Here is an 11,299-nt window from a genome sequence, read left to right as displayed (position 1 = left end):
AAAGAATTGTGTAGGAAATAAGGCAAAGTCTTATACGATTTTAAGGTGTTCTTAAAGGACTACTAAAGACACCAAAAAGACTGCAAGTGAAAAGAAGACAAGAAGAGATTTTATAAAACCAGGAAGAAAAATGAAAAAAATGAAAACCCTCAAGAGACAAAATAAAATCACTTCATGAATTTATAAATGGTTTGCAGCCTATGAGCTGCAAAACAGCCTCTACATCTTTTGAGAAATGCCCACAGTTCTTTGGGAGAGAATGTCCCCCCAGGGCAGGTTCCGCACTTGAAGCTCTGTCCAAAGATCCCAGCAGAACTCCACCGACTTCTAAGAATATCAGACACTCTGAGAATGTTAAGGGAATGATCTAAGACATGGAAAACGTTTAAAGTCTTAGATTAGAGGCAACTGTCGAGGTTTCACAGTGAAAGACTGACCTATTTATGATGTGAACATCCGTGTGATGGGAGTGTTACTCAGCAACTTCAATGTAAGTACAGAGTAAGCCGCGACAAAAACAGAATATTAAAACAAATTGGGAAGTTAATAAGTGAATATACTTATGACAATCTAAAAAACAGTCTGGAATACCAAAAAGACAATTATATTGGGATACTGGAATTCCATGTTTCCCACTCCTTTCCCACCCAGTTCTACCAAAAAAATATTTTTTTTTTACATTTATTTTTATTTTTGAGAAACAGACTGAGACAAAGCGTGAGCAGGGGAGGGGCAGAGAGAGAAGGAGACACAGAATCCGAAGCAGGCTCCAGGCTCTGAGCAAGCAGTCAGCACAGAGCCTGATGCGGGGCTCAAACCCACAAACTGTGAGATCATAACCTGAGCCGAAGTCGGAAGCTCAACCGACTGAGCCACCCAGGTGCCTCTCTACCAAAAAAAAAATTTAATTATTATTACAAAAGAATGAAAAAAAAAAAAGGATAAAAAAGTCATGACTGGAAGGCAACTGATGAAACAATCACATACGAAGAGTACTCAAGGTAAGACCTAACATGGGATATGAGACTAGATGCTCTAAGAACGGTCACCATCTCCAACAATTAATGGTCTCTGCTATTTTCACTGAACAACAACCCATGCAAAACCACCCATTCTTTCCCTCCTTCTAATGGCAGGTCCCAAAACACATCCATCAAAGAAGTGTTCCCAGTAACAGCATTCTTGTTTATGACCAGCCTGCAGACATTACTCTCAAAGTCTCATTTTGGCCGGAACGGATATGAAATATACTACTTCTCTAAAGTTGTGTGCTGTGTGCGTGTGTGTTTTACTATGAAAGAACAATGTCACTTAATTACTCATCTTTTAAAACCACAAAAGCAAACTCCTACATTTTAGCTTCTTAGGGAGTCCCCAACCTAGATGGGGACTAAAAAAAATTTTAGGTTGCTTGTTTGAAACTCAGAAAACATTTTTTCCTAGAAATATGATAGTAATAAGGGAAATGGTCTGCCCAGCAAAGCCTCAGGTCCACAGTCTCTCCCTCAATTTCCTGGTCTGAAGACTAATGATGCTTCTTAATGCTTTCCAGAGCCTCCCACACAGGTCTCCATTTCCATCATAGAATTTTCTTCAGAGGGGTATTTTTAAGCTGGAAAACACTTTACTAACAATGTAATTTTTTTTATCACTTAAAATCTACTTTGCATTTTCGCAACACAGATGACACAAGATTCACTTAAATTCCAGATGGAAAATATTTTTAAGCAATCAGAAAATTAGGGGCGCCCGGGAGGCTCAGTCAGTTAAGTGTCCAACTTCGGCTCAGGTCATGATCTCACGGTTCATGGGTTTGAGCCCCAAGTAGGGCTCCGTGCTGACAGCTCAGAGCCTGGAGCCTGCTTCGGATTCTGTGTCTCCCTCTCTCTCTGCCCCTCCCCTGCTAACGTTCTGTCTCTCTGTCTCTCAGAAATAAATAAACATTAAAAAAAAAATGAAAACTAGAAAAAAAAGCAATCAGAAAATTAAAAACAAAGGGGTATAAAAGAACACTAAAATGTCCTTAATAGTTTGTGGACTTCAAACATCAAAAGCAAGATGGTATTTTAAAATAACATAATGACTTCAGTTTAAAGATGGGTGAATTTTAATTTAATCCTTTCTGCATAAAACCAAATGGTAGTGTAATACCATGAGACTAAGTGCTGAAAAACTAAGTAATGAAACAGACATGTGAAACATGATTACAGTTTAAATTCTTTGGGCTCTTTTCTAAGCCCCCACTTTTAATACAGAATGAACTTTCCCAACCTAAGCACAAGAGTTAATACTTACCACTTTACATCTAAAAGCTGTACTTTAGGAACATTCCGCGAGTTTTCACAGCTATTGGGAAAGCTTTCAAAAGAAAAAGTGGGGGGTTGAAAAGAAAAGACAGCTTTAGACTCTGCAGCACAGTGTAGCTGGTACGAATACCGGGTTAGACCCCGGGACTGACTACATTCCTCTATTTTTCTTCAAAAACCTTTTGGCATCTGATAGTTTCATCAGCCTTTCGGTGTTGAAACAAGTAACCTTTCCTCCCCATCGTGTTCCCGATGAATGAGGCCTAAGATTTCCTAGAGGTGGCCCTCAATTATTGAGTCCCCTTTATATACAAGGCAACCATTCGTTTTAATCTCCCTTGGGGCCGGGATTCATGCTCCCAACTGAACTTTCACCAGCGTGCACAGGACGTTCAAAAATGTCTCCAAAGCTCTCTTCTGGCCCATTCGGCACCATCGGAATGTACTAGAAGTGGCAGAACGGGAGCCCGAATTAGTCATATTTGATTCTCTCCGCCAGGGGCTCCTGCTTGTAATGGGAAATAATTTGAATTAGGATGGAACAGTTGATAAGAAGGAAGAACAAACCAGCTAACCAGATAAACAGAAAGGTGTTCTTTCCCTGAAACTCCAGGAGGTACGCGGGAGCCAGCCAGAGGGCCTGCCCGATGAACCACAGCATCAGGAGAACCACGGCGCGTTTCCACCGTATCCTCACCAGCGGCATCACCAGGGGCAGCAGGCAGAGGTACCAAAGAAAGTACTGGGAGGTGCAGACTTTGTTAAAAGTCACGAAGATGGCCGTGTGCAGGAAACAGCAGAAGACGAGGTCCCTGTAGTAGGCGAACGACACGGCCGACAGCAGGAGGAACTGCGGCAGGAAGGCGGCGAGGCCCAGGGAGAAGCTCCACGGGCTCTCCGCGGTCAAGTACAGCATGTAGAAGTAGGGCGAGAAGTTGTGCCGGATGTCCCGCCTCGTCAGGTGGTACAGGTAGGTGTGCTCCAGAAACTCCCAGCCGTATTTCTGGTAGAAGCCGAAGCTCAGGGCGAAAAACGTGAGCCCGGCGACGGCGACGAAGAGCAGCACGGCCCGACTGCACAGCCTCTTGAGGAATTCGTACAGGCGGGCCTGGAAGGGGCAGCGGGGCCGGCCGGGGTCGCCGGGGTGGCCGCCGCGCTCCGGGAGCAAGTGCAGGGCGATGGGCAGGATGTAGGTCACCGGGTACATCTTCATGTGCACGGCGAGGCCGTACGACACCGCGGCGCACGCCACCTGCCTCCTCGCGAGCAGGTACAGCGTCGCCAGCACCAGCGCCGCGACCATCGAGTCGGCGTTGCCGCGGCTGGACACCGCCATGGGCAGCGGGTTAAGGAGCCAGAAGACACAGTAGCCGCAAGCCCGGCGCCGGCCCAGCCCCTTGAAGAGCAGCAGGCGGTAGAGGAGGAAGGCGGTGAGCAGGTCGCAGCTGATGAACAGAAACTTCCCGAAGAGCTCGCACAGGTACACGTTGGGCGTGAGCAGCCAGCCCAGCAGCGGGGTGTAGCGGTACGTGGCCCGCAGGTACGGGGAGCGCCCCTCGGTGACGAAGCGCGCGGCGTCCGTGAACACGCGGTAGTCGACGTCCGTGTACCGCACGAGCAGCGTCCGGTCCTGGAAGACGCCGTAGAAAACCAGGGCCACCCGGGCGAGGAAGGCCACCCCGAAGACGCCGGCGGGCGGCACCCGCAGGCCCAGGAACCACTCTCCCCAGGGCTTGGTGGGGGCCATGACCGCGCGGCGCCTCAGCCGCTCAGCCCCGGCGCCGAGCTGCCTTCGAACGCCCGCCCTTCGCTCGCGGGCGCATCTCCCACCCGCCCGCCGCCAACCGAAACCTCGGCCGGGCGGTCGCTTCCGGCAGGAGGCCCCGCCCCCGCCCCGCTTCCGGTCGGAGGCGTCGCGCCGCGCTCTCAGTGGCCCGGCCGAGCGTGCCTTCCTCTGGATTGGCTGTGTCGCTGCCGCGCCTTCCCTCGGCGGGGGCGGGACTTCCGGTCCTTGAGGGAGGCGTGGTGCCCTGGCTCCCGGAGGGCGGCCGGCGTGGTCCCGGAGTCTCGGCGGCTTAGCTCTGCTCGTGCCGCCTGTTCCCCCGCCGCATCTCCGGTCAGCGGAGACGGAGCCTGGGACGGGACGAACTTCGGGCCGCGTCCCCCGGGCCGGAGACCCGCGAATGAAGGGAAGATGACCCGCGATCGCTTGCCGGGCGTCCCTCCGCCAGCCCGCCGGGAACCGGGGCGTGTGGGCCGGGCCCAGGGTGCGTGCCCCGTGAGTACTCGGGAAGCGCCTATATGTTGAAACTATGCCTCGTGTGCCCGGACTGGAACCGAACTGGACCGCTGCTGTTTTGTCCGGCAGCCCTGGGTGGGAGGGAGCGGGGAAGGTGTCCCCGGGTCTCGCCGCTGCGGAGTTGGCCCTTCCTTGTGTCAAGGTGGCCTTTCCCGCCCCCAGCCAGCAATTCGACCCTTCCGGCCTTAAAAAGCACGTCCTGGCTCTCAGATTATGGTTTCATCCGCAGTGTGACGTAGTTGACTCCTCTCCGCCGAGGGTAGACGGACTGGGGTGCAGGGCCTCTAAGCTCTAGGTCGTTCCCGCACGAGACCCTGCCTGCTACCTAAGCCCTGGCCGGTGCCTGCCATCCCCGGTGCTCCGGCCCTCTCATATGGAATGACCAGTCTCTGTTAACAGCATTTGTCGCACTGCCTTGTGATACCCGAGTTTTTGTTCGTCCCGCTTCCCTCGTTTTCCGTCGGGACGCCTTGAGTTCTTTGAGAACAGAGACTAGCTTGTTCTTTTTCTGTGCCTCAGCGCCTAACACATTAGCAGGCTGGTAGTAGGCATTCTGTACAAGTTGAATTGATTTTGGACGTTCCTCTTTTTTTTTTTTTTTAATCTGAAATTTTTATTTTTTTAGCCGTCGTCACACCCGCTACCCGCAGTGGGGTTGGTTTTGGTAACCACTCTCCACTCTCCAGTGCCCTGGTTTAGAGGGCTGCTTATAGGGTTATAGTTAGCCCACTGCTGGCTGCCTGTTGCCCCATCATGTCTCCTTGGCAGGACAAAGCCAGGTGTGGCCCTCTGCTGTCTCTCTCCTTCCCAGCCTGCCTCCTGTTCGGCTAAGAGTTCTCTGTTTGTCTCAAGTGTCCTTAGAGCAGGGTGTGTGGGCACAGGGCCTGGAAGCCCCCGCAGGGAGCAACGGCAGGACACAGGCCACTCCTGGCAGCCGGGGGTACACAACACACTTGCCCAGACTTCCAGAAAGCCCTACCCCAGACAGACCTACAGAATGAGCACTTCCACGAGGGGAAGACCCTCTTCCTGGTCAGTCCTGTTGTGCCAGAGGCCGGTCACATGCTCATCTCTATGCACATCTCCTGTAACCCTCATGACAAGTCTTCTTTTATAGACAAAGAACCTGAAAACCAAAGCGGTTAGTGCCTTGCTCGGCATTCCCAGCTAGAAGCCCAAAGGTAGGTCTCCCTGCCACGTGCACATAAAAACTGCCTCCGCGGCAGCTGTGGGGCACGTGGGGCTACAGACCGTGCTTAGTGGTCACTGTTGTGAGCGCTGAGCGTGGAAACAGCCATTTCCTCTTTGCCCCAACGTCACAGGTGCAGCAGAACAGCAGGTCCGGCACCTGCAGGGCAATCTGGATCGTCCTCTGACCAGAGTCCCTCTAGGGTGGCATCCTCGGAGGACTCCCTGCTCCCAGCCCTTTTCTCTCTCTGATGTCCTTCACCTGTCTCAGCTTCTGCCCCCTTCCTCCCCGTCCCCCCCCTCCCCCGACCGTGCTCCCCTGAATTTCTCACCAAGGACTCCAGCCCATTAGCTCTTTCCCTTCTTGGACACTCACTGCACTTAGTCTGCAGAACCACAGGATGTCCTCATGTATTTCAGGTTCTGTTCGTAACCTTTCAATGAGATTGTTGGGTTTCTGAGGTTAGGGATGATATCTTATCCTCAGTTTCTTTTCAGTCACTCATAATTGACTGCCATGTTAGGCACATTAGAAATGTCGGGCAGATATTGACTTACAGGTTTTACAGGTTTTACAGAGTAGGTGAGGCCATTCAGCCTCAGCGCGCAGCTCCCAGGACTGTTCTCCCTTGCCCCGTTCATCCATCACGCAATTTACATTTATCCTGTGGCTGAACCGTATTAATCGTATTAACACTCCCTATTTATATCCCGGTACCTTTTTCTCCTTTTGTGTGCCTCGGTGTAATGATGTGCCTTATGTGGCTAGTTCCTTTTAACTGTCGTTTGGTACCGTGGCTGCATCTGTAAGGACAGCGCATCAGCCTGCTAGTGATGGTGGTGACGATGACTTCAAACAGCCGGCTTTGTTGAGGCCTTGTTTGCAGTGTGTCAGGCATCATGCTCGACACTTACCACTCAAGGCGGATACCCTGCCTTCCCAAATGAAGAACGCAGGGCTTCACGGAGGTCAAGTAATTTTTTCCTAAGTCACATCATGACCTAAAGGCAGAGCTCGAAAGCAAAAGCAATTCTATGTGGCTCAGATCTTTTTTTTTTTTTAATGTTTATTGATTCTTGAGAGAGAGAGAGATTGAGCAGGGAGGGGCAGAGCCAGAGAGGGACACAGAATCCGAAGCAGGCTCCAGGCTCTGCACTGTCAGCACAGAGCCCGATGTGGGGCTCCAACTCCTGAGCCGTGAGATCATGACCTGAGCCAAAGTCAGACGCTTCACCGAGCCACCCAGCCACCCCTGGGTCAGGTCATTTCTAACTACCGTGTGGCTAACCTGCAAATAAAATGTTGCTGGTGCACTCTGATCTCCCTCTCTGCCTCCTCTCATTGATCTCTTGTATGCATCGTTCTCATATTTACTCTCACTGCTCTCACTTGCTCTGATGATTCTTCTCATCTGCCAGTGGTACATAAGTGAGGCTTAGTCCCAGAAAGTTAGGGGAGGTGGATGTCTGAGGGTTAACTAAGGGTTCCTCTGGCGCAGTTGGTTTGGTAGTGTGGCAGAAAGGCCCCAACCATCTGACCCTCTAGAGCTTATTTATTAATAGGTGGGAGGCACCATATTGGACAGATAAGGAAACAGGAAACAGCCAACCAAAAGAAACTCAGCTTGGGGCACTGCAGTCAAAGGGCTGAGATACAGACAGTAGTTGAGGGACTGAAGAAGGGACTGGAGTTCAGGCAAATAGATTGGACGGGGAGGTCCAACTTCTGTTCCTTGCTTCTAGGTGGGACAGAACCACAGGCTTGAAGGGGCCCATACCGAGCTTTTGGCATCGGCTTAGGGATTCTATTTCTCACCTCCTCCTGGAAGAGCTACCATTTTTTCAAAGCTCACGTGTGGATTACCTCTTGAGCAATTACTTAACACTTCCCCCTTTCACTGTCTGCCTCTAGGCTCTCACCCTTTTAGAGCCCGTGGCTAGGGAAAGCACGCAAGTGCCTAGCTTGTCCCTAGCTAGCCTCCTCGGCCGGTGCCTCGACCTTGGTCATCATACTGTCTTGCCCTCATTACCTTTCCAGATCTACTCTCCATCTTTTCTGCCCTGTTCTGGGCAGCGTCATGCGGCCTTCCCTGCCCTCTGGCTCCCCATCAGAATAGGCCAGTGGGGGGGACTAGCAGATCTTTGGCAGTGGCTGAGTTCGGCTGCCTGAGACCCTGACTTCCACTGGAGCTACTCCAGCCCCCTCCCTTTGGCTCCAACTCTCACCAGGTTCCGGTAACCTTCCGGGCAGGTTTAAGACTGCTAAAGGCTTCCTGCTGTCGGGAGTCCCTGGGTGCCTCACCAGCCCTTGTTGGTTTATTAGCCCTGCCCACACCTTTGTAAAAATCGCTTCACTGAGTCCTTTCCATATTAGCCCTTGGAGTGCACCATCTGGTTTCTGCTGGAATACTGATCGATTCAGTCACTCTTTTGCATGGATCTTGCTTATATTTCCTGCTTTGTCATTTCTTTTTGATCGATTCCTAATTTTTTTCAGGCTCAGCCTCCTGTACCTTAGTCCAGACCTCCAGCAACTCCACTTAATCATACGTCCTGACCACCTACACTACACGAGGGTCTGTGGTGCTTACCTTCCCCCCCCCGCCCCTCCCCCCAAGCTTTTGTAGGTCTTTTAACTGGTTTAGTGTCTCCTGTCTCTCAATCCTGCTGTTAGGCTGATAGCCATAAACAGCACTTTAATTAGATCCTTTCCTTCCTCAGACATTTTCAATGGCTCCCAACTGCCTACAGAAAAAAATAATGGGCCGTTTAACGTGCCATTCGGTCCCTCCATTACCCTACCTTTGCCATCTATTCGCCTATAAAGCCCTCTGTTGCGGCTTTACTACCCATCCCTTACTTCAGCCTTGGGCTTTCTTCCTGCCATGCTTTTGCTCATGCTGTTCCATTTACAAAGGGCCGAATTTCTTTTCCCTTACTTAACTACTGTTGGCCCTTGGATGCCGGATTCCAACCTCTACTCCTATGTCAACTCTCCCTAGACCTTAACTAGTGGAAATGATCTCTCGTTGCAGAACATTAGAGTTTAGTGTCTGTTCTATTTTTTGTTTGTAATCAGGTAATTGCGTCTTGCCTCAGGAGATCTGCTACCTAAGTCTTCTGTGGGCGTTTAACAGACGTATGAGCGCCACTGTATACTAGCGGTGTGAACTCCAGGCAAGTTCCTTCCCTCCCTCTTCCCTTCTTCTTGAGTATCATACATGCAGGTCCTGGGCTAAGTGCCAGCTGTGCCCGTGACCAAACCCTGACATGAGTCCCATTCCCATGGCACTTAAAGTCTGGTGAGCAAGACCGACATCGGTGAGATCCATTCACAAGTGAAGTTGCCACTCTGATAAGTGCTATGAAAGGGGGGTATGTGGCGAAGCCATAGCTTTTTTTTTTTTTTTTTTTTTAATGTTTATTTATTTCTGAGACAGAGACAGAGCATGAGCAAGGGAGGGGCGGAGAGAGAGAGGGAGACACAGAATCCGAAGCAGGCTGCAGGCCCCGAGCTGTCCGCACAGAGCCCGACGCGGGCCTCGAACTCACACACCGCGAGATCGTGACCTGAGCTGAAGTCGGACGCTCAACCGACTGAGCCCCCCGGGTGCCCCAAGCCATAGCTTTTAACAGGCGTTTTGGTCTGAGAAGGGCGTCGTAAGAGTTAGCAAGGCTTGGGGTTGGCGGACAGGAGGGAGTTGCGCAGGAGAGCAGAGCGAAGCCCAGTGAGGCCGTCCATCCCTCATGGCAGGTGTCATGTCTTCTATCCCTGTTCCTCGAATGGTACTCTTACCATCCACATAAGAGGAACTCAGCATTTGCTGATGTTTCTTGAACGTTCCATCAAATGTGTTCTAGCCAGACTTCATAGATTGTTATCATCCCTTGCCTGGTGCTTGTCCCTGTGAAGTATTGTTGTCCCCCGAGGTCTCACTCTCTAGCACGTGTTGTGAATGGCATACCTGGTCCTTAGCGGATGCTACCTGCCATTGGCCTCGGTGCCCGTGACTTGTTGCTCTGTCTTGTTTTCCACACAAGTTTGCAAGTTTCTTCAAAGTTTGAGGGACTGGATGTTTCGTACATCCTCCGTCCCCCGTGTCTTATGACTGGCTCGTCCCTAAACTAGTGTTGCCGAAATGTCGTGGGTAAAACATCTGTTGACAATGATACGAGACCCGTATTCTCCCTCCTCCTCCCTCTGTCCTTCCATTTCTAGGGAACAGGAGGCAGTGACTCCGGGATGTGTTACTTCTTGTCAGAGACGGTTCGGGACCGGGGGCCGACAACCAGATCTTTTTCGGGTGAGTGCTGGGTAAGCGTAGAAGAGAAACCCATTTCTCCGAATGTCGGGGCAAGATGCCCACAGTTAAGTGAACGGGCTTGGAGAGCCTCGAGGATGTGTGAGGAGTGTGTGCACACGGTAGCATGGAAGGGAAATCGGGCGCGTGAATCACCGGCTGGAAGGGCACGGTGCCCGGGACCCAAAGCACCTGGGCTTTCCCGGATTGAGCTGAGCCAATATCCAGATTTCCGGGTCTTTAAAAAAAAAACAAACAAAATCGAGTGTGAAAGGGATTTGCTAAACTAAAGGCCCCCAAGGTTGATGAGGTTGATGAAGGGAGCTCCCGAAGGAGGGAGGGAAGTGGGAAAGGGGAGGGGCCTGGCCACGTGCTCCCTTTTTCCCTCCCCGCCTCACTCCACCCTCCCTTCCCTCAGGCCTGTGAGTTCCAGCCGTACTAGGATTGGCTTCGACTTAGAGCAGAGATTCGTCCCATTTTGTTTAGCAGTATGTTCTGAACAGACTAAAATAAAATAAGCCAAAGAAGCTCACGTCTTTTTTAACCAGGTAAAAAGAGCTGGTTTCGTCTGAATGCGGGGAACGGAAAAGCCGTCCCTGGACACGTGTGCTTCGACAGAACCGGCCGATCCGAAGCCCACGGGCCGTGCGGACGCTACAGCCCTGGCGGTGGGTTTTCTTACAGAGACACTAGGTTAACTGGCGCGGGGAGGACCGGGTAGCAGCCGAGGGGAGGGGGCAGCGTCCCCGACTTGCAGCGGTGTGAGAACTGCCTGCCCCTCCCTGCTGGGGCCTCACAGGGAAATCTTTGCGCGGTCTTCTTAGCTGGCAGGGGTGGGCCGTGGCTAACGAGGTGAAGCACAGAGTCAGGATTTCAGAAGCCTCCCGTGGGACTGCACCCTCCCCTGGGGCGGGTGGCCCCACTCCCCCTTTTCACCCTGCCCTCCCCGGTGCCCGGCATAGACAGTGTCGGGGCTGGATGCAGCCAGGGTGAGGGCTGGGGCTCTGCCTCGGGGCTCGTCCGCAGCCCAATACATGTGCAGTCCCAGCGTTTGGAGTCTAGGGTGGAGACGTCCCCATCCATGCCTCCCACCCCCCCGGAGGGTCAGCTTCTGGTGTGACAGCCCCCCCACCCCGCCCGTGCGCCACGGGGCTGGGGCTGCAGTCCCCCCCACCACCCCTGTAGAAGAAGGAAATACAACGGAC

General features: G+C 52.0%; 1 protein-coding gene across 1 annotated transcript; it reads right to left on the bottom strand.

The window, feature by feature from the left end:
• Nucleotides 1-2,089: 2,089 nt before the first annotated feature.
• Nucleotides 2,090-4,184, bottom strand: PIGM (phosphatidylinositol glycan anchor biosynthesis class M). The gene has a single exon (XM_003999599.6). It carries the CDS (start codon nucleotides 4,051-4,053, stop codon nucleotides 2,779-2,781), a length of 1,275 nt encoding a protein of 424 aa, XP_003999648.1. The 5' UTR covers nucleotides 4,054-4,184; the 3' UTR covers nucleotides 2,090-2,778.
• Between the last annotated feature and the right edge of the window lie 7,115 nt (nucleotides 4,185-11,299).

Source organism: Felis catus, chromosome F1, assembly GCF_018350175.1.
Source record: "Felis catus isolate Fca126 chromosome F1, F.catus_Fca126_mat1.0, whole genome shotgun sequence".
NCBI classification, from domain to species: Eukaryota; Metazoa; Chordata; class Mammalia; order Carnivora; family Felidae; genus Felis; species Felis catus.
The sequence above is the reverse complement of the archived record's forward strand: the minus strand, read 5'-3'. Positions and strand labels throughout refer to the sequence as shown.

What these genes read in the sequence shown, in the direction of transcription:
- PIGM (XM_003999599.6), bottom strand. Translation starts at nt 4,053, where the DNA reads ATGGCCCCCACCAAGCCCTGGGGAGAGTGGTTCCTGGGCCTGCGGGTG.